The sequence below is a fragment of the Sceloporus occidentalis genome, unplaced genomic scaffold, assembly GCF_023333645.1.
Source record: "Sceloporus occidentalis isolate IW3139 unplaced genomic scaffold, rSceOcc1.0.p SCAF_373, whole genome shotgun sequence".
Lineage (NCBI taxonomy): Eukaryota > Metazoa > Chordata > Lepidosauria > Squamata > Phrynosomatidae > Sceloporus > Sceloporus occidentalis.
In genome coordinates, this window is record NW_028317353.1 from 422000 (window position 1) to 445554 (window position 23555).

At 43.1% G+C, this 23555-nt stretch overlaps 1 protein-coding gene and 1 pseudogene across 1 annotated transcript; both read right to left on the bottom strand.

Moving 5' to 3' along the window:
• Positions 1-1260: 1260 nt before the first annotated feature.
• LOC149273502 (cytochrome P450 2F3-like) lies at positions 1261-15005 on the bottom strand. Its single transcript, XM_089506263.1, has 9 exons — positions 14829-15005; positions 12959-13121; positions 9979-10128; positions 9068-9228; positions 4921-5097; positions 4167-4308; positions 3226-3413; positions 2109-2250; positions 1261-1445 (listed from the first exon to the last, which is right to left on the bottom strand). The coding sequence occupies exons 1-9, from the start codon at positions 15003-15005 to the stop codon at positions 1261-1263; spliced, it is 1485 nt and encodes a 494-aa protein (XP_089362389.1).
• Positions 15006-17113: 2108 nt separating this feature from the next.
• Positions 17114-21444, bottom strand: LOC149273503 (cytochrome P450 2F3-like; annotated as a pseudogene).
• Between the last annotated feature and the right edge of the window lie 2111 nt (positions 21445-23555).

Sequence of the window (23555 nt, forward strand, 5' to 3'; positions counted from 1 at the left end):
ACTCTTCCATGACGACATCACGGAGCTGGTGGATGTTAGAGACCTTGTCCTGCCCCACCTTTCGTTAGAGGATGCCCCACAGGTGCTCAACATGCTTATTTAGCAAGGCAGTGGTCGTCTTGGAGGTGTGTTTGGGGTTGTTATCATGTTGGAATACTGCCCTGCGGCCCTGTCTCCGAAGGGAGGGAATCATGCTCTGCTTCAGTATGTCACAGTACATGTTGGCATTCATGTTCCTTCAATGGACTGTAGCTCTACAGTGCTGGCATCACACTCCTATCATGCCCAGACAACCAGTACATGCTAGAACCTGGGCATGATAGGAGTGTGATTTCAATAACAATATTAATTATATGATTGTTTGCAGCAATCACACTCCTATCATGCAAAGTCAGCCAGTACGTGTTGGATTCTGGGTATGCCTGGGCATGATAGGAGTGTGATTGCTGTTATTATATATATAAATAATATGATATTAGTATTGTTATTGCATTTTTTGTCCAATTTTGGTGTGTTAATTACTTTTAAATATACTATTTAAATGTGGGGGGTTTTAAGGAGGGTGGGTCATTTTCGGGTTTGGTTTTGGCCAAGTGAATCCTGAATTTTCGGTTTCGGTCCAGAATTTTCATTTCAGTGCATATTTATATACACATTAAGAAATAAAGTCCTTCATGTGGATGCAGCATGAGGACAATGCCAGACACCTTAAGATATAATATTAGTTATTACATGTAACTAATCAACCTTGCACAGGGACATTTGTCCTTTACCAGATATATGATGCTCACTAGGAAGACAGACTGTAATTTCATAAAAAGTACTATAGGACTTTTAAATTAGTTACTGTGTGTGACACCCTATGGGGTTTGGGCAAGAGCAGCCCAGGTATTTTATATTGTCTAAATGTGTCCAAAATGGGAGCGCAATAACATAAAGGAAAAATCTAAATAGTGTGATATTGTCAGATGTGTGACTATACGTGTAAAATGTGTACGTTACACTCACACTTTGAATAGAAATATCGGGCCCATCTGGTGATTCTATAAAAGGTTCTTTTATTCTTCACAGAAATCTAAAATGGTGAAACAGAAAAGTACCTCTGCAATAGGAGACACAATAAAGAGATGCACTTACAATTTGGGTTAAGCGCAAAGGCAATAACCCTGTAGAACAGTTCCAAAATGTCTTTTGGTCCTCACAGAGTCCACTGCTGGTCCGGTACAAAGATTTAAAAAAGATTAAAGCGTTTACTGTCTGCTAATGGCGGCTAATGAATGAGATCTCATAGCGGATCGGAGCATTTATCAAGCCCCCCATACGTGGGGTGATGTCAGCCTCGGAGAATTTCTTCTGGGAGGTTAGCGTGAAGTTCTGCAGGATAGTGGTGAGGAACACAAATAACTCCATCCGAGCCAGCGTTTCCCCAGGGCAAATCCGCTTTCCTAGAGACAATTATAGAGGTGATTTGCTAAGGAAATAAATTCCAAAGATACATTGATAGGACTGTTATGCCAACAGGTCACATTAGGCAGTGCGATATGTTAGGGATGTCCCAAACATTTAATTGGTTGTGGCTTTAATGCCCAGCTCATGCGCGTATCTGGAAACTGGTCAGGCTAGATTATCTGGAGATTTCCCTTTTCTGGGGAAGTGGCTTTGTGAAGGGCCAGCCACATATGAGGGCAGAGATAGTCCTGGGCAGGTTTAGAGAATGGAGAGTAGAAGGTGAGTGAACATTGCTAAATCAAACTCCACTAGCCTAGAGAAAGAAGAAACTGAGATGAGCTGGCTTGTTTTGGTTGCCTTGGAAACCGATAAGCCTTCTTAAAAGTTTTCTGTTATTTCGGTGTAATTATACACGCAAAGGAGAGAGTAAAATGATAGTTCTGCTATGATTTACAATCTTGACATAAAAGAGATTGCAATTAATCTTTTGTCCAGGTGGAACAACGATACAGGAGACCCTTACCAAGAGAGAGAGGCTGAGGGACGGGGATCTTATTGTTATTTTGTTTTAATAAATGCTACTTACAAAAAATAATCTTGTATTGGAGCCAAATCTTAACCTGCAAGCAGCAGATATCTAGCCAAAGATAATGCCTCACCTGCAGAAAACGCCATCATGGCCTCGTTCTTCTTAAAGCTGCCGTTCTCATCCAAAAAATGGTTGGGATCGAATTTATACGGGTTGGCGAACTGCGTGGGATCCCGATGGACGGAGCAGAGGATGGGGTAGACTTTAATACCCTGAAGGAATAAGGATGCAGGGCTTAGCATAGGGGTTGATCAGTTTGGTTTGGATCTAGGATTCAGCCCCAAAAAATGTAGGATGCAGGTTTTGTTTTTTTTAACCAATTGTGGTTTTGTTTTCTAACTGCTCCCACCTTGGGCTGTGTTTAATCCCTAGATATATTACAAGATTGGGTCATATCTCCCTTCTCTCTTTTAAGGCGATGCTCAACCATTGTTCTCGTAATATTTAGTATCATAATATATATCATAATTGGGAAATATGTCCCATTATCTCAGATAATCACATAATGTATGAGTTAAATAGAAACAGTTTTTAATTGATCAATACTAAAATACCCAGACGCTCACAGTAACACAACTAGACACTAACACAACTAGACACACTAACACACGTACACATTCACACTTACACAACCACTGAATGGTAACCAAGACACCCACGCTTACACACATCCAGACAGTAACATCAGCACAACCAGACACACTAACACACTTACACAGGTGCTTACAATAATGTACACAGACATTTACACACACGCACACCGACACATACACAAACTTATCCAGACACATAAGACACATACAATTTATGATGTGCAGCCTCGGTGTGCCGTCAGTGTGTGTTACTGTTGAGAATTCTCTATGGAAATTATGTTCTCAAAGACACAGCAATGGCCGTGTTGTATGTGCAGACCATTACGGTTATATGTTAGCTGTTTACGTCGGGTGTGTACATGGAGCACATAAGGTTATCTACGTGTAAGTGTAGTCAAGATATGATCCCTCTAGTGATAACTGCCCCGAAATTCAATGAAGGGTGAACCCATTTTCCTATGCACCAGAGAAGATCTCTGAGTGACTTGTTTGTTACAAATCTGTCTCTTCCTCTGACAATTGATCTCTGTCTCTTCTCATTCTCTCTCTGTAGAAAGTGGAGATTTTGTTCCACTCGCTAGAGTAAACTATAACCTTGGGAATGCTGAATCCCCTGAAGGTGGTGTCCTTTGTGACCATACGGGGGACATTGAGTGGAGCAATATCAGCGAAGCGCAAAATCTCATGTATCACAGCTTCAGTATACGGCATCTTAGCCCGGTCGTTATAATTCGAGGGGCGCCCACGTCCAATAACCTGGTCAATTTCTTTCTGCACATTGGCTGTAAAAACAACAAATCATCAAATTATAATAGATTACGAAATTCCTTCCAACCCCTAGACACATCCATGTGCGGAATGTTTGGCTACAATACCACGTGAAAGCGGGCATCCACATAACAGTGCCTTACAGCAGGGAAAACCAAGGAGGTGACGGCATTCATAAACATGGAACCGCTTAGTGACCAATTAATAGGATAACCTGAAAATTATCTGACAGAAGAGACCCTCAATGGAGCCGATGGAGAGCCATTCTGGGGCAAGTTAGAAGAAGTTGAGGTATTTTCTTAGCAAATGAATGAATGTGTGTGTTTGTGTGTATATATATATATAAATGTTCCAGTCCCTCCATTTTTACCACCTTGTGTTTGAATAATCCCCAATGTGCAATTCCCTGCCATGTCCAAAACATCTATACCACAAGTGACAGTGCATACCACCTATAATGGCAGCTCAGAAAGGACCTGGCCAGGGGGTAAATGCAGCCAGAACCCTTGTAAATGTAGACCATTGAAGACTGCGTGTGAAAGTGACCCAGAATCTTCCAATCAGAAAGCTGCGTAATTCTGATCTGCCGTTACCCGGGGATTATTTGAGACAAATCTCCAAGAAGATTTTTATGTTGGGAAAGAATTTTCTCGGTTTCTCTGCCCATTTTTACTGATAATAAATTCCAGTTATTAAAGCCACCTGTTGAGCGGTCTTCTGCATTTAGCATGGCGCTCATGGGCTCCTCCTGCCCCGGTGTGTAATACCTTGTATCTCGGGGTATGTTACTAGTATAAGGAGCGCGTGTTTCAGTACAGTGGTGCTGGTCTCTATCCCGCCCAGAAACAGGATATAAAATGTCATCATAATGTTCCTCATGTTAAATTCTGAAGCCGGATCCCGTTGTTCCTGTGAAGACACCAGTAAGATACCAGAGGGGTTTATTTATAAGGTTTGCTGCTGAATTCAAGTGAGATTAAAATGTTAATATCCCCTGACATGTAGGTTAGCCGATGGGACCTGGAAGGTGTTCTGGGGTTTACCAAGCCATGTACTATTGTACTGATATTTTTCTGTGTTTCCTGTCAAAGTATATATGTATTTCTTTCTTTATTTATTTTGTATATTTGCGTTGTCTACTGTATTGTTATTATTTCTCATTTGATTTTGTTCTTGTGTTCTGTATACCACACGTTGGCCTGCTGTGTCAGGACTCGCTCTTGTATGTATGTCCCCGCCCCTATTTTTTTTCCCTCCTTTCTTGACAAAAAAACCCAAAATTCAATAAAACGTTGACAAAAAAAAAAATGTTAATATCCCCGACGCCGCTGCACATTACGAAGGGCTGACCCCAGTGAAAGTCATTTCACTGATTTTGATGTATTTTCTCCCATAACGCCATATAACCCATCATTTTAATCTATATGATTGCCTATAATGTCTCATATTACGTCCTGTAACCCCTTTATAAATATAGCTTGTTTGAGGTTTTCTATGGTAATTATCGTAGGCAGCACCCACCTCTTGTAATTTAATAAGGAAATTGTCTATGAAATCTCTTGGGGATTTGGGGTCCAATGTTTCCTGGTTCTTCTGCACTCGCTCATATATAAACTTATTCAGTTCCTCAGAAATGGAGCATAATTTTTTATGAGGTCCTGGAATGTAGTCCATCAGTGTTGGGAATATGTTCTGAAGCTTTAAGAGAGTCAGAAATTGGTGAGAATAATTAAGTATTTCATATTATTAGTTCAGAAAATATACATAGATTTTTCCATCAATGGAATGGAATGTTAATGAGCGGCAGGAAGCCACCCATTAACTCTCTATCTTATGGAAGTCACATTTCTGACACTTCAAGGTGCCTCCTGGCTCTGAAAACCTTTCACTGACTGATGCAAGAGCAACATGATTCTGTGGCAGCCAGGAATACATTCTAGCCTAGGGTGCCAGGTCGATGGGGTCCTCAAATTGGGAAGATAGTCTTGTTGGGTGATCAAGTTCCCCAGCTCAGACTTTTATTTATGTTAACATGTTGCCTGGATTAATATTCCTTCCCAAATTCCTTCTGCTCCACTAACCCCTTATCTCCTATATCTGCCCTCTTACTGCCCCCGTCCACTTTAACACTATTTAACACTCTCTATTACAGCCCTCACAACCTACCCACCTTCATGTTCCCCACAATCAACTGGGGTTTTTCGCCCGCCCCCCCTGCCCCTCTCCCACCCGCCCCAGTGGTGTTCTAATATATAGACAGTTAAGTACCAGCTCTATTGGAACACGCCAGTAGAGGGCACCAAACTGTAGATCCCTTTACCACCCACTACTCCCCATTAAAGCATTCCAGATCATATCCCTCCCCATCTCTCTGCCGTCAAAGCTATCCCAGTACCTCTACACTAAACCTTTACATGTGAAACCTACCTATACTTGCTCTACTACTCCTGTCCCCCACATAGTCTTCCCTATTCCTATCACTCTAAACCAGCAAACTCAATCAACATGCGCAACCTAACCAATCTTATTCCTATCATCTCCAACCTTAAGCTACCTCCCGTCTTTAACTGTGCCCTATGGAATGCCCGCTCGGTATGCAACAAACTTGCTTGTATACATGACCTTTTTCTATCCCATGCTTTTAACCTCCTAGCTCTTACTGAAACCTGGATCCCCTCCCATGACACTACCGCCTCTGCCGCACTCTCCTTCGGAGGACTACACTTCAGCCACACTCCTAGGCCTGATGGCAGAAAGGGTGGTGGTGTAGGCATCCTTCTCTCACCTCACTGCACCTTCCAAAATATACCAAGCCCTCCCTCCCTCTCATTCTGTTCCTTTGAGGTTTACACAATCCGTCTTTTCTCTCCACTCTCTCTTCATATATCGCCCTCCAGGTCCTACCTCGCAGTTCTTTGACCACCTTTCTGCCTGGCTCCCTTTCTTCCTCTCTCCTAATATCCCCTGTCTTATTCTGGGTGACTTTAACATTCCTTTAGATATATCTAACAACTCTGGTAGCTCCAAACTCCTCTCCCTGACATCCTCCTCTGGTCTCTCTCAATGGACTAATTCCCCTACGCACACCGAGGGACACTCACTTGATCTGGTTTTCTCCAGATCATGCTCCCTTTCAGACTTCTCCATCTACCCGTTCCCTCTGTCTGACCACCACCTTCTATCCTTTTCTCCAGTGCTAACCCCTAACAGGACATACTTACAGCGCTCACCTCATACTTGTAGGCCATTAACAGACAATACCATTACCCAACTGTCAGCCTCACTTGAACCTCTCTTACCTTCCATGTTAACCCTTTCCTGCCCAGACACAGCAGCCTCTTTTTATAACAACACACTTGCTTCATCCCTCGACACCATAGCTCCAATTACTACAAGTTACCCCCGACAATTCAAACGCCAACCATGGCATACCAAAACCACACGGTTTCTTCAGAAGTGCTGCCGCACGGCTGAGCGTTACTTCAGAAAATCCAAATCCAGCGACGACTTTAATCACTATAAATTCATGCTCCACACCTACAACTCTGCCCTCTCTCTCACCAAACAGCTCTACTTCTCCACTCTCATATCCTCTCTTTCTTCCAACCCACGACGCCTTTTTTCTACTTTCAACTCCCTTCTCTGTCCCTCCACACCCACACCACAAACCTCTCTCACTGCCCAAGATCTTGCTACCTACTTCAAAGAGAAGATCGAGACTATTAGAAAAGACCTCTCTTCCTTACAACTCCCTCCTACACCACTCAACACCACTCTCTCCACTCCTACTATACTAACTGCCTTTTCCCCTACAACCGAAGAAGAGATAGCCACTCTTCTTTCTTCCTCTCACCCAACAACCTGTCCCCTTGACCCCATCCCTTCTCACCTTACAAAGTCTCTATATCCATCCCTTGGTCCATCACTTACCCACCTATTTAATCTTTCTCTATCATCTGGAACTGTACCATCTGCCTTCAAGCATGCGCTAATCACACCAATTCTAAAGAATCCTTCCTCAGATCCCGTCTGTTTGACTAACTACCGCCCTATCTCTCTGCTTCCTTTTACCTCTAAGCTGCTTGAACGGATTGTGTACAATCACCTCACTAACTTCCTCTCCTCTAATTCCCTCCTTGACCCTCTACAGTCTGGTTTCAAACCCCTTCACTCTACTGAAACAGCTCTAACAAAAGTCTCCAATGCCTCACTCTCTGCCAAAGCAAAAGGTCACTACTCTATTCTAATTCTACTGGATCTCTCTGCTGCTTTCGATACTGTTGATCACCACCTTCTTCTACACTCACTTGCTTCTATAGGCATTCGAGATGCAGCTCTCTCCTGGATCTCCTCATATCTGTCTAACCGTTCCTTCTCTGTCAACTTCTCTGGCAAGACATCATCACCCCTTCCACTTTCGGTTGGTGTCCCCCAAGGTTCAGTCCTTGGCCCTCTGCTGTTCTCTCTTTATACTTCCTCTCTTGGCACACTAATCAACTCATTTGGCCTCCAGTATAACCTATATGCAGATGATACCCAAATCTACCTGTCTTCTCCATCTCTCCTGTCCCGTATTACCAATTGCTTGTCTGCTATTTCTTCATGGATGTCACAACACTACCTGAAACTTAATCTTTCTAAAACTGAACTCATTATCTTCCCTCCCTCCATCTCCACTCCACTACCTGAATTCTCTATCACCATTAACAACACGACTATCTCTCCTACTAACCAGGCCCAATGCCTTGGGGTCATCCTTGACTCTAACCTCTCCTTCATCCCTCACATTCAGTCCCTCGCCAGATCCTGCCGCTTGCACCTAAAAAACATCTCTCGTATCCACCCATTCCTCACCCAAGAATCCACAAAAACCCTGGTTCGTTCCCTTATTATTTCCCGTCTTGACTACTGCAAAACTCTTCTGGTTGGCACTCCACTGTCTCGACTCTTTCCTCTACAGTCTGTCCTAAATGCCGCTGCTAGGCTCCTCTTCTGCTTCCCCCCTCTGTGAAACCCTCCACTGGCTCCCTTTAGAATTAAATTTAAGATCCTGGTACTGACATATAAGGCCATCCATAATACTGCTCCTCCGTACATTTCTGACCTCATTAGCAAATACTCTCCTACTCGATCCCTACGTTCTTCCCATGGGCTAAGGCTCTCCTCCTCACTCATCACCTCTTCCTTTTCCCGTCTACAAGATTTCACTCAAGCTGCCCCATATCTCTGGAATCTACTCACAAGGAACCTTCAGCATTCTCCCTCCCTCCCTACATTCAAGAAACATCTAAAAACCCACTTCTTCAGAGAAGCCGCACCATCTTAGCTGCTAGAACTTCCTTGTCATCAATACAACCCCCACAATACCTCTCACCCTTTCTCTATGCCTTATGTTTGTCACCCCATTTGCCTCTAGATTGTAAGCTTGCGAGCAGGGCTCTCTCCACCAAATGTATCGGTTTGTCTTAGTCTGTCAATTCTTGTCTTGTCATATCCCTTGAATTTATGTATTGTATTAAGCGCTGCGTAAACTGTTGGCGCTATATAAATAAAGGATAATAATAATAATAATAAAAGGGAGTACCATCCCTTCCAGCAAATATTAAAAGAAAAATCTACTAGATTGAAAAGTAATCTACAGATTGAATGTGTCAGCTTTGTGTATTACCTGTCCCCAGCTACTGCTTGTAAGCTGGTGAATCTCCTCCACAATACCGAGTAACTTTATGAACCTCTCATCCGTGTATTCAAATCGGTTTCCGAATATGATTGAGCAGAGAACGTTGGAGACAGCACCGATTATATTTGTGGATGGGTTCCGTGGCATCCCTGGGGTAAAGAGATTGGATAATAGTAAAATTGTTGAGACAAAGGTCTTCAGAGATCTGAAATGTACTTAAGGTCAATAACATTTGGTATATTGCAGGGGAATGTTGGTGGCCCTTTAATCTATGATGGTCTGTGCACAGTGGCGGCTGGTGGGTAATTTCGATGGGGGTTCAAAATAATGGCTCATCGCGCCATGCGTTGTTAGCCCCGTCTCCCCGCTCGTGTCAGTCACTGGGGAGACTCCGGGCTGGGCGGTGAGTCTGCTGACGGCTGGGAGCGGACGGCTGGGAGATCAAATGGGTGGCTCAGCCGGCACTTTAGCAGGCGCGGCAGCAATTGAGCCAAATAGGGTCTTTTATTCAGCGCACATGCGATAGAAGAAAGAACTATGAACAGGCTGCCTGTTCATAGCTCTTTCGTGGCATAGGCAAGCTACATCAGGGGACAGGAGGCTTTATGGCATGTGAACCCTAAAGCGCAAATGGAGAAAATAATTGCAAAATTCATCAAAAATCCATTGTAATCTAAATTACATTAAAGGGATTTTTGATGAATTTTGCAATTTTTTTTTCCTTTTGCACTTGGGGGTTCACATGCGCATGTCCTCCTATGGAGGAACCTCCGCTGTCTGTGCATCATCTCTGTAGAAGGCACTCACCTTGCAGCAAGTATCAGTGTATCTTCATATTTATTTGTGATAGTACTGTCATCCAACCCATAGTCAACAGGTCTTACAAATATGGTACAAACCTTTAGACTTTTTAAACTCTTCCACGAGATACTGAGATTCCTCCTGAATCTTCTCCTCAATGCTCTTCTTCCCCATCCCAAAACTTCTCAGGTTCCTCAAAGTGAAGTTCCGCATCGTTCTCCATCGTTCCCCGTTGCTGAAACCAATCCCTTTAATGGATGAAAAACATTTCTAATTATTAAATGTATATCTAGCTTTCTATATGTTTACTCATCCACCAGTCACATTTATCTGTCTACCTCTATTACTTCTTATGTTTTCACCATTAACAGTTGGTGAGGTTGTTTGAGCATAACATGTAGTGACATCCTCCATCAATGTGACCTTAGATTGAGTTGTAAGGTTATATTTGTGGGGGATCAGGACCATTGATCAGCGATATGAGCATCCCCTAGGATACGTGATCCTCTTAGGAACCTGGGATGGGGCATTTTGTGGTCTCAGGAGAAATTTCATTAGGTGCACCCTTCGTCAGGGCCGGCCTCCAGGGGGCGCCGCCGCGGGGTCCGCCACTGCCGCGGGGTCCGACGCCGCCGCGGGGTCTGACGCCACCGTGGCGTTCCGCTCCCGCCAGCAGCGTACCTAGCGGGGGGGGCGGTCCGCACCGGGTGCCGCTCATCAGGGGGGCACCCGGCACCCCTCCAGTGACGGACAGTAATGTCCGCCGCTGGAGGAGCAGGCTCGCAAGGGAGCGGTATCGGAGGTCTTTAACAGACCTCCGGCTCCCTTGAGTGATTTTAATCCGGTTCAAGGATCTCCCTCTGTTAAAGACCTCCGATACCGCTCCCTTGTGATCCGCGCGGCAACAGCTGCTGTGCGCCAGGGTTTGTTGTCAGATCCCGGCGCACAACACTGAAGCCGCGCCCACCGCTGTCCGTGCCCTCTGACCCGGAAGAAGACAGAAGAACTGAAGAAGAAGAACGAAGAGGAGGAAAAGGAGCTGTAAGGAGAAAAGAGGAAAGGTAGGAAAGCATTCAGTGAGAGTGGATTGGTATATGTGTGGATTGGTATATATGTGTGTGGATTGGTATATGTGTGGATTGGTATACGTGTGGATTGGTAAGTGTGGATTGTTATATGTGTGGATTGGTATATATGTGTGGATTGGTATATATGTGTAGATTGGTATGTGTGTGGATTGGTATGTGTGTGGATTGGTATACCTGTGGATTGGTATATGTGTGGATTGGTATACGTGTGGATTGGTAAGTGTGGATTGGTATATGTGTGGATTGGTATATGTGTGGATTGGTATATGTGTGGATTGGTATATGCGTGTGGATTGGTATATGCGTGTGGATTGGTATATGTGTGGATTGGTATACGTGTGGATTGGTAAATGTGGATTGGTATATGTGTGGATTAGTGTATATGTGTGGATTGGTATATGCGTGTGGAGTGGTATGCGTGTGGATTGGTATGCGTGTGGATTGGTATGCGTGTGGATTGGTATATGTGTGGATTGGTATATGTGTGGATTGGTAAGTGTGTGAGAGTTATGGGTGTTATGCTGTACCATTTCCAATGTCTTTTTCATGATCTAATTATGCTCTAAAAGTACATCATAACTCCCATCACTCTATAGTGTTCCATACAGAGCTGGGAGGCAGAGGCCTTGCACCCCCACCGCAGGACTCCTGAAAGGTAAGTGAACTTCAAAGAGGGAAAGGGTAGATAGTTAGGAGGGGGTAGATAGGGAGAAGGGAGTGAGACAGGGGAAAGGGGGTAGATAGGGAGAAGGGAGTGAGAAGGGGTAGATAGGGCAGAAGAGAGTGAGAAGGGGTAGATAGGGCAATCATACTCCTATCATGCCAAGTCTGCGAGTACATCCTGGAATCTGGGTATGCCTGGGCATGATAGGAATGTGATTGCTGTTAATCATATATATATATATATATATAATATTATTTAATTGTTTTGTCCTATTTTGGTGTGTTACTTACTTTAAATAAAAGTGTTAGATTTTTTTATGGGGTGTGGGGGGGGTCATATTCGGTTTTGGCCAGGTAAATGCTGCACTTTCGGTTTCAGTCCAGAATTCGTTTCGGTGCATCCCTACTACTAAGCCAGACAATGAAGTGGTAGGCCTACACCACATCAATGTTTGGCGTAGTATATAGTGATTGGGGTTTTGTTACAAGTTTTTATTCCTTTCTTTTTTTGGGATGGGGGGGCGCCAGAGGAGTAGTCCGCACAGGGCGCCAGAACACCTAAGGCCGGCTCTGCCCTTCGTTATAATACTCTTCACTACATGAGCAATTTTATTCCTTGGAGGGGCTGTTAAACAGTATTGTGTGTGGGATAATGTTCTCGAGACAAGAAAGATAGAATAAAAAAAAATGGGAGAGGAAAGAATGAGGAGAAAGAATTAGAGGAGAAGGGGAGTTTGTGTGCAAGAGAGAAACAAGTGCAGGTCATTGTATTTTCAGACACATGAAAATAAAACACGCGCAAAACAATCAGTGATGGCTTTTGTGTCACATGACAATTTACGTGTGCCCTGAAAAGAATTCAGAATTTGTCAAAATCGTACATGCCCCTTAGATGTAAAGTTACTAGTATAGTGTGTATATATATATATTAGCACTCTTAATTATGTTTTATGTGTTTCTAGGATTTTAAAAGAATTGTTGTCATAAACATAATGATGATACTCTATGTGAACACTTTAAAATTGAAAAGGGGAAAATATGGTAAAAATCTGAAAAATAGCTCTGGTAATTAGGGGATGAAAAGCCCCGACCCAAAGGAGGTTTAAGGAGTACATATATGGAAGGATGAGAGCATTTGGCGGCACTAGGAATATTGTTTCCAATGCCATCAAGGTAGAATGAAATCTTTAATGATTTATCTATTCCAATTGGGCACATCAGCTCTTTCGTCTTTAAAGCATACTTATGAAGGCTATTACAAGAGGCTTCCCAAAAACCCCTTTCTAACTTGTAAACCACAAGTCCCCCAGACCCGGTTCCTTCTCACCATAGTCCTGGGTAAACTTGTTGATGGTAACAACGTTTCCTCGGGCACCAAATTCTTCGCCTTGGTCAACAAGAGCTTCCTTTACAGCCTGATACCCACAGATGATGATGACAGGACTGGAGTCAAAATATAACGTGTAGACGTCCCCGTACTTCTCCCACAGCTAAAATACACAATCTGAGTGTTGGCACCCGTGGGGTATGAAGGATAGAATAGAACAAATACACAAGCTTTATCCTCACACTACAAAACACTGCTTGTTAATAATCTCTTGGACCTGTTGAATTTGTCACTGCCATTAGGTTACATTACATCTCCTTAACCCATTTGTAGTGCCCAGAAGTGATTTATGACACAAAAGGGTTAATAGTGTGATAAGGGCATATTGGTGTAAGAGTTAATTATTGAGGAAACGGTTAAAATGCCGTTTTAAAAGTATAAAAGGAGCTAAAAATCATGATGATGTCATGAAGAATGCTCTAATGCGGCTGAAGACCACTAACTAAATATATGATTAATGAGCATGTAGACAGGAAATTACATAAACTTTCATTTATTACTATAAGATATAAAGGTAGACCCCTTCCAGCAATGACCAGACTCAGCGTATGGTTTCTGGCGCTCAGCCCCTCGGGACCTCTCCTGAAGCAGCATGTAGCTTTTCAGTGTCTCCTTGTGCAAGCTGGGGCGTTTAGCTGGTTGTTATTCAAGTATTTTGATTTGGTTAATAAATTATGTGCATGATTCCATCCATTAAGTGAAAGTGTCATCTCTGTATCCTCAAACCTGTTAACGCCCTTCCTGTCCTCGTAGGTGTGAGCAATCTTGGGTTAAAACTAGACTTAGGCGCCAGCCAACTGTTCGTGTTCGTCTTCGTCGTGCCGTTATTTGTAGAAGGGGTTAATACGGGGTTAACGCGGTACACACTACACAGCAGCTTTGGCGCCAGTATTTTAAATGTCCGTACGAGCAACTCTATTGGTCGCCTGCAGGGGCCTCCTCTGCCATCAACCAATGAAGTGCACCTATACTTCATTGGTTGATGGCAGACAAAATCCCTGCTGGCGACCAATAGAGTCGCTCTTACAGACTTTTAAAATCCTGGTGCCGCAACTTGGCCGGGAGAGACTACTGATGTCCCCGCTCCAAGAGTTAAAGGTCTATACGAATGATAGAGTCGCTTGTACGGACCTTTAACTCTTGGAGCGGGGAGACCATGGTCTCCCCAGGCCGAGTTGCGCTGTCAGGAGTTCAAGGGCCGAGCGAGTGAGTCTATTGGTCGCCTGCAGGGGCCTCCTCAGCAAGATTCTTCGTGTTGTGTGTCTTCGTCGTCGTATACATTTGCCGACGCCATGTTCGTATGTTCGGTATTCGGGCTGAACAACGAAAATGTTAGTTTGCATGTTGGCCGGAATACGAATGCACAAGTCTAGTTAAAACTGTTAAATGTGTAACAATCATTGGGTCAAAACTTAAACACGTGACTGTCATTAGGACACTTTACATTGACTTAGTCACTTAAATAGCTAGCATCTCGGCTTTGATCGAGACTCCCACAAAGGACCACTCGGTGCTCTGAGAACCTCAGGGCTGGACACAAGCTCCTAAATCTATTTAGACAGTCCACAAAGGGTATGCGGCACTTGGAAAGTAGAAAGTATTGCATGATCTTCATTGAAGTCAAAGAAATCTCTTCATTCCATATCAACATTTTAAATTGACAGGAGCCAAAATTTTACTATGAAATAGAGATTTATATGACTTCAATGGAGTTCATGCAATATTTTCTACTAAATCCGAGTGTCGCTTACCTTTTGCGGATTGTCTCCCTAGGTCACTTGTCTATAACCAGAACTTTAAAGAGACCAACCTTGATCATAGAATTTGCTATCTGCCCCCGTTCTATCTGCAGCAGGTTTCCAATAAAAGGCAGAGGGGTCGGTCCGGGAGGCAGGTTGCGTTTCTTGTACATTGAGTTCCATGTTGAATGTACGAAGAGGCAGCAAAAAAGCCCCAGGAGCAGTATCTCAATCCACATTAAGACCATGATGGACGCTGGGATGATGAGCTGCTCGGTACGGCTCACAGATATGGTTTAACAAACTCTGAACTATCACTGGGTGTGGGTGGATTGGACTGGACAGACTCCAGAGGAATGAACATCATTTAGAGCCAATACTGCGTGCTAAAACTTGGACTGATCTTAGATATAAAAACAAAAAACATCTCAGGTTGGAACCTGCAACTGGTTTTGCTTCCATCTAATTTTAAGGGGTGGGGTGACATGGACGTTACCGGGATATATTAATATTGGCCAAGCAACCATTTGGGCAAATCTGTGTCCTTAACCTCTTAAGGACTCAAACATTTTATGCTATTTTGGTTTTACGGACACAATGGGTTTCAGCGTTATTGCGATTTTTGAGGGAAAACAAGGACTTTCTTCTAAAACTATTCTAGTTTATGTGTCATATTTCAGGAGGAAAAAAGTCCAGGAAAATTGTTTTTTTTCAATAGTATATGTGCCAATACATAAAAATCTTTCATTCAACATTCCCTGGATATAGCCATGTCCCACATACTAAACTGCTGAACCCCATAACCGGGAACAGTCTTCTCTCTTCACTGTGAGATAGCTGACTGCTAGACCACTAGAAGGACCCTGCGGGTGGTGATTGCCGACGGTGGGTTTTTCTGCGGAGCAGGTGGAGTTAGTTAAAGGAATTTGTTAATATTGAGTTAAAATGTACAATTTATAATATACTGTGTGTATATATATATGTGTATATAATTGGACAATGGAAGGCTGGAAGAACGTTGCCTGGTCTGATGAGTATCATTTCCAGCTGCGACAATCAGATGGCCGGGTCAGACTTTGGCGCAAACAATATAAAAGCATGGATCCATCCTGCCTCGTATCAAAGGTTCAGGCTGGTGGTGTAATGGTGCGGAGGGGGCATTTTGTCGGCACACTTTGGGCACCTTAGTACCGATTGAGCATCGTTTAAACACGACAGCCTACCTGAGTATTGTTGCTGACCATGTCCATCCCTTTATGACCACAGTGTCCCCATTATTATTATTATTATTATTATCTTTTATTTATATAGCGCCAACAATTTACACAGCGCTTCTTCTGATGGCTACTTCCAGCAGGACAATGCACCATGTCACACATCATCTCAAACTGGTTTCTTGAACATGACAATGAGCTCACTGAACTCCAACGACCTCCACAGTCACCATTACTAGCAAGGTGTACCGAATAAAGTGGCCAGTGAGTGTGTGTGTGTATATATATATTGCTGGCGATCAGCCTTTGTGCCCTATCGCTGGGTATCAGTGTAACGGAGTGGGGCATTTAGAAGAAGAATAATGGGGTTTATTTCCCCCGTTTAATTTATAAAGCCGTTTCCTGCTGTTTCTTTACACATTATCGGGGCTTTTAGGGCAGTAGAACCCTGTGATACCCTCATACCCAGCAAACATTCTGACCTCCTAGAAAAGAGGGGCATCGGGGGGAGGAGAGAGAGGGACATCAAGGGTTTGGGTTCTAAAAGTATACTTGGCAAAGTATACACTTAATCCTCCCATAGGAAGGGATTCATTTACTCCAGCACTGGCTCAGCTATTATTTGCATATTCATTTACTGCGCTGCAGGCATTATTACGCTTTTACTTAATGAGTTTGGAATAATTTTCATGTGAAAGGAGCCACCTTTCTAGAATATCAGATCTTATCTGATTACTTTTGCACAGTACATGTTTAACCCATTTATCACTGTGCAACGCAATTCTTCAGAGTAGAGGACTGCATTGGGATGGGGGTCCCGCGGGACCAAAAAACATGCGAGTGGTCTTGCTGGTGTTGCGGGTGGGAGCGGGCGGTCAGGCGCTGTACCTGCGGGTCCCGGTAATCCCACGCAGTCCCGCAGGGCTGCCTTTGCGTTGCTCCCTCACAGCGTGTCTTCTCTTGCTCCGCCCAGGAACACAGTGGAGTCACGTGATGTGACGTCACTTCCCTTGACTCCGCCTTGTTCCTGGGAAGCACAAGAGAAGACACGCTGTGAGGGAGCAACGCAAAGGCAGCCTTGCGGGACTGCGCAAGAAAAAAATTGCAATATATAAAGAGTTTACACCTCTGCCTGCTTTACTTTATTGGCGGCTAATGAATGAGATCTCGTAGCGGATCGGAGCATTTATAAAGCCCCCCATACGTGGGGTGATGTCAGCCTCGGAGAATTTCTTCTGGGAGGTTAGCGTGAAGTTCTGCAGGATAGTGGTGAGGAACACAAAGAACTCCATCCGAGCCAGCGTTTCCCCAGGGCAGATCCGCTTTCCTAGAGACAATTATAGAGGTGATTTGCTAAGGAAATAAATTCCAAAGATGCATTGATAGGACTGTTATGCCAACAGGTCACATTAGGCAGTGCGATATGTTAGGGGTGTATGGTGGAGCTGGTTCTGGTAGTAGAGTTAAAATGTAATACTTTGGTGTGGAAAAGGAAATACTGATCAGCACTAATTTGTTGCTGTAGAAACTAAGAAGACTTTTTAAATGTTTTCTGTTATTTCTATATAGTTAACCTTCAAAGGACATATTTAAATAAGCCTGCTGTGATTTATATGCTTTTCCAAAGAGTGCAATCAATATGTTATCCAACAGCAATGATCCATGAGACCCTTACCAAGAGAGAAAGGGTGAGGGATGGGGTCTTATGGTTATTTTGTTTTGATAAGTGCTACAGACAAGAGCTAAAAGCAAAAGAAAAAGGTCTAGGATGCAAGCAAATAATCCTGCATTTGACACCCAATCTTAGCCAATGATAATGCCTCACCTGCAGAAAACACCATCATGGCTTTGCTCTTCTTAAAGCTGCCGTTCTCATCCAAAAAATGTTTGGGATCGAATTTATACGGGTTGGCGAACTGCGTGGGATCCCGATGGACGGAGCAGAGGATGGGGTGGACTTCAATACCCTGAAGGAATAAGGATGTGGGGTTTAGTATAGGGGTTGATTGGTTTGGTTTAGATCTAGGATTCAGCCCCCAAAAAAGTAGGAACCATTTTTTTTTCAATCATGTTTTTGTTTTCAAAATGCCCCCATCTTGGACTTGCCCACCCAGTTTTGATATATGCTGGGGGTTTGTCGAGCGCTGGGTTAGTATCCTACAATCCTATGCTGTATTATAAAAGAAAGTATTTGTTACGTGGCACCTTACTATTAAGAATTCTCTATGGAAATCATATTCTCACAGACACAGCAATGGCCGTGTTCTATGTGCGGACCATTACGGTTATGTGTTAGCTGTTTACGTCGGGTGTGTACATGGAGCACATAAGATTATCTGTGTAAGTGTAGTCAAGATATGATCCCCCTATTGATAACTGCCCCGAACTTCAGTGAAGGGTTAATTCATTTTTCCTATGTCCCAGACAAGATCTCTAAGTGACTTGTTTGTTAGAAATTCAATTGATCTCTGTCTTCTCGTTCTCTCTCCACTCTGTAGAAAGTGTCTCTACGTCTCAAGAGTGTAGAAAAGTATACACATTATGAAATCACATAGACCATAACCTTGGGAATGCTGAATCCCCTGAAGGTGGTGTCCTTTGTGACCAAATGAGGGACGTTGAGTGGAACAATATCAGCGAAGCGCAAAATCTCATGCGTCACAGCTTCAGTATACGCCATCTTGGCCCGGTCACTATAATTCGGGGGGCGCCCACGTCCAATAACCTGGTCAATTTCTTCCTGGACATTGGCTGTAAAAAATAAAATAAAATAAAAAAAATATATATTTTTTTTAATTAATTATGGAATTCCTCCCAACCACTAGCCATACACAGGAGAGAATTGTGGCAGCGATACCGAATGCAAGTGGACATCCACATAACAGTGGCTTTCAGTAGGAACAACCAAGGAGGTGACAGCATTTATAAAAATGAAAGCGCAAAATGGTCAATTAATGATAACCTGAGAAGGAAGGGGCCCTCAATGGAGCTTTTGGAGAGCAATTCTGGTGCAGAGTAGCAGACGTTTTGGTATTTTTATAGCAGAGAAATTAATATAACTGCCCCTTCTTCCATATTTAATCCCCAGTGTACCATTTCCTCCCATGTCCAGATTTTTGTTTTGAAAGAAGTTTCTCTGTTTCTCTGGCCTTCTCTTAAAAAAACCCAGTTATTAAAGCCACCTGTTGAGCGGTCTTCTGCATTTAGCATGGCGCTCATGGGCTCCTCCTGCCCCGGTGTGTAATACCTTGTATCTCGGGGTATGTTACTAGTATAAGGAGCGCGTGTTTCAGTACAGTGGTGCTGGTCTCTGCCCCGGCCAGAAACAGGGTATAAAATGTCATCATAATGTTCCTCATGTTAAATTCTGAAGCCGGATTCTGTTGCTCCTGTAAAGACACCAATAAGACACAGACGGGTTTTATTCACTCAACTAGAAGTTTGATGCTGAATTGAAGTGAGATTAACGTGTTTATATCTCTGACATCACTGCACATTATAAAGGGCCGACCCCAGTGACCTTCTGCAGGGAAGACTGAGCTGACCATCTATAATGTATACTTTATTTCAGAGGTTTCTTAAAAGCTATTTCACTGATTTAGCCATATCTTCTCCTATTACTCCATATAACCCACCTTTAACCCCTCCAATTATCCGGTATAATTACCTATAACATCTCCTTTTACTCCATGTAATCCCTCCCTTAGTATAGCTCATTTACCTGGGTCCATTTTCACTGCTTTTGTGTAGTAAGTACCTACCTCTTGTAATTTAATAGGAAAATTGTCTATGAAATCTCTTGGGGAATTGGTTCTTCTGCACTCGCTCATATATAAACTGATTCAGTTCTTCGGAAATGGTGCATATTTTTTGATGAGGTCCTGGAACGTAGTCCATCAGTGTTGGGAATATGTTCTGAAACTATGAGAGAGTCAGACATTATGAACAATGAAATTTTTATGAACATTTTATTAGTTATTCCAGAAAATAATATACACATATTCTTCCATCTGTAACTAATTTAGGTTAAATAATTGAGAGAATTAGAGCTGAAATAATCATAGAATGTTTATGAGTTGCAGGAAACTGTCAGGATTCCACCCTACTAGCCCGGACCATGGATGATTTATTTTGCTGTAGTCCTGCTGCTACCACTAGTGGCCACCTTCCCCCTCCCTCTGGAGTGCTCAGGATCAGATTACCAGGTCAGCTGAGTCTGATCACCTGAGTAGAACCTGCCTTTATTAACCTGCCCTGCCCTTTAGTCAGGGCCTTTGCACTGGAGTGTTTAGACCGCTCCGTATCCGTCAGCCCTGCCAGTGGGCATCCTGCCTAGAGACTTACTGCCTTTACTTGCTGGTCCTATCACCTTCATCAATACAGTACCTTTCCAAGTATCCTGTTTGTGCTGTGTTTCATTGCGCCTGTCCGTACCACCCCACTTACCGTCACGCGTCATGGGGTACAAACGGAACCCCTTGTGTCCCCTGCTACTGGGCTCCTACCCGACCTGCTTACCTGGGTCCTAACAGAAACCACCCAATATTATTCTAGGGTGTGGAGGTCGCAAGTGATCTAAGGGCATTTCTGCCACTTCAAGGTGCCTCCTGGCCCTGGACCTTTCATTGACAGACACAAGATCAAAATAATCATGTGAATAAATTCTTGCCTAGTTCTGGTGGGTCATCAGTCGTGGAGAAGATAGCCTTGTTGGGTGATCAAATCTTTTATTGATTTTAAGATGTTGCCTGGATTAATATTTCCTACCAAAGGTGTACAATTCCTTCCAGCAAATATTAAAAGGAAAATCTTTTAGTTTAAAAAATTATCTATATGAATGTGTAAACTTTGTGTATTACCTGTCCCCAGCTACTGCTTGTAAGGCGGTAAATCTCCTCCACAATACTGAGTAACTTTATGAACCTCTCATCCGTGTATTCAAATCTGTTTCCGAATATGATTGAGCAGAGAATGTTGGAGACAGCACTAATGATATTTTTGGATGGGTTCCATGGCATCCCTGGGAAAGAGATTGGATAATAGTAAAGTTGTTGAGACAAAGGTCTTCAGAGATCTGAAATGTATTTAAGGTCAATAACATTTTCTGTCTTACAGGTGAATGTTGTTGGCCTTTTAATCTATGATGGTCTGTTCATCATCTCTAAAGGCACTCACCTTGTAATATGCATCATTGAATCTTAATATTTATTTCTCGATAGTACTATAGTATTTGTCCAATGTCAGCCAACAAATAGTTAACATTTCTTCTTACAAATATGGTACAAACCTTTAGACTTTTTTTTAACTCTTCCACAAGATACTGAGCCTCCTCCTGAATCTTCTCCTCAGTGCTTTTCTTCCCCATCTCAAAACTTCTCAGGTTCCTCAAAGTGAAGTTCCGCATCGTTCTCCATCGTTCCCCGTTGCTGAAACCAATCCCTTTAATGAAAACATTTCTGATTTTTAAATTCATGTCTATCTTTCTACCTATTTAATCACCTATCTTCCTTTATTATGTTTTATGATTTTATGAAGCAAAGTTCAGGCAACGAAAAGGCAAATAAGTTTCTGGAACGCTAGTGAAGGCAATAAAGGCACTATCACAGGCAAAGGGTACATGCAGACTGAAGGTTTAAATAGTCCTCTAGCTCAGGATCCTCCTACCCCCTAAATTAGGGGGAGGAGGAAAAGAGATAAGTACCCCTTTAAGACGCGGCATAAATATTCATGAGATAGCCGTTCGCGCACGCGCGTCCAGTCTAACCTCAGATCACCTTCTAACGGCCAGACGGACCACAACGCGTCTTCCCGCGAACAGAACGAGCAGTGGGCTGAACTCGCGGGCTGCGTCTCGGCTCCCCTGCTCGCGGCAACGCTGGAACCGCCGGAACCGCCTGCAAGGTAACAGAGACAATGGGTTTCAGCATTTTTGCTGTGTCATTATTTATGTGTAATTTCCTCCTCTTTCATTTATCGCACCCGCACAAGCCATATATTGTTTTTTTCAGGATAACAAAGGGCTTTCTTCTAAAACCATTTCTTATAATGTTGGATGAAAAAGATCCACGAAATTGGAAAAAAACTTTTTTTTTCAATATTGTATTTAATTTTTCAACAGAATATGTGTGGTGGTTTAAAAAAAAATGGATATGCAGTAATTTTAACGGAATCCTTTGTTTCTGTAAGTAGTCCATTACTTCTCCCTGGGGAGTGTTTGTCAGTTAGGGAGAGGAGCCAAGCTGTTCGGATGTAGCCTATATTTTAGCAGTTGTTTGTCCCTTATTAAAAAAACATTATTTTCTCATCAAATACACAAATACAGAACATAATCTTAATTTTTTGCTCAACAACATTCTCTGGATATAGCCGTGTCCTACATACATAGATTTGCCATGTTTTGGGGATATCACGGGGTCTAAATTGAAACATGCACATTTCTGTTTTTCAAACATGGATTTACTGGGTCCGTGTCTCATTTGTAGCAATACGGTGGTTTCATATTTCAGTTTAACCCAAGAAAAAAAACACAGGACATTGATCTTGGAGCATGTTTTGTGAATCGTCCTTTTACACCAACCTCTTCCAAAGTTGCAAAAATAAATCAATTCCAAAGTTTAAAAAAAAAAATGTCACCAGTTTTTTTCTCTGACTGGATATCAGCAAGCTCCAAAGACACAGTTGGATGAGTTTGGGGTTTAAGAACTTGACGGCATCACAGAGCCCTGACATCAACTCCATCGAACATCTTTGGGATGAACTGGAACAGAGATTGTGAGCCAGGGGTCTCATCCTACATCAGTGCTGACCTCACAAATGCTCTCCTGAATGAATGGGCAAAAATTCCCACAGAAACTCCCCAAAATCTTGTGAAAGAACAGGAGCCATTATAGCTGCAAAGGAGGGGGACCGACTACATATTTATGTGTCAGAAGCCCGGTTGCAGGGGATACCAGAGGCTCAGTTTGTACCCCACGATGCATCATAACTAGAAAGATGATAGACAGGCGAAAAGAAACACACCACAGGCTGAATAGTGCCATATGGTCTGTATTGGAGAAGCTGGAAGACAGGCAAGTACAGGCTGTAAGCCTCTTGACAGGGAGCCGCACACACGTCAAAGCACTGGACACACGGCAAGGAGCCCTCTGGCAGGGTACACGGCTTGCCGGAGAGTGGTTAATATCAACCCGGGTCAGAAGCCGAAGATGAGAAACAGGATGCCAGGAACAATTCAGGACCTGATACAGAGCCACAGCAATAGGCTGCTAAACTGCAATGCAAATGCAATGAATGGAGGAGGAACCAGCTATTTAAACCAGCTATTTAAAGGGTAGGGTTACACCCAGGTAAGCAGATGCAGACAGACAGGCGGCCTCTAGAGGCTGCCGCAGATATGACACCTAGAAAATAAATACAGATTCCTGGCTGACAGGGTGGAATTTTGGGTTTCTGTCCCGCTGTCCCACCGTCCCACCTATCCCTTCCTCTGTCCCGCTTTCTCAATCATAGCTTTGATTAAATATGAAAAAATAGTTTACATGAATTAATAAAGAAATAAAAGTTTCCTTCAAGAATATCGTGAAG

Coding starts and splice junctions, on each gene's coding strand:
- LOC149273502 (XM_089506263.1), bottom strand. CDS start 15,005: ATGGTCTTAATGTGGATTGAGATACTGCTCCTGGGGCTTTTTTGCTGC. Junction 10,129..12,958: donor CAAGTTTACCCAGGACTATG/GTGAGAAGGAAC, acceptor CATCCATTAAAG/GGATTGGTTTCAGCAACGGG. Junction 3,414..4,166: donor AACATACCCCGAGATACAAG/GTATTACACACC, acceptor TTGTTTTTACAG/CCAATGTGCAGAAAGAAATT.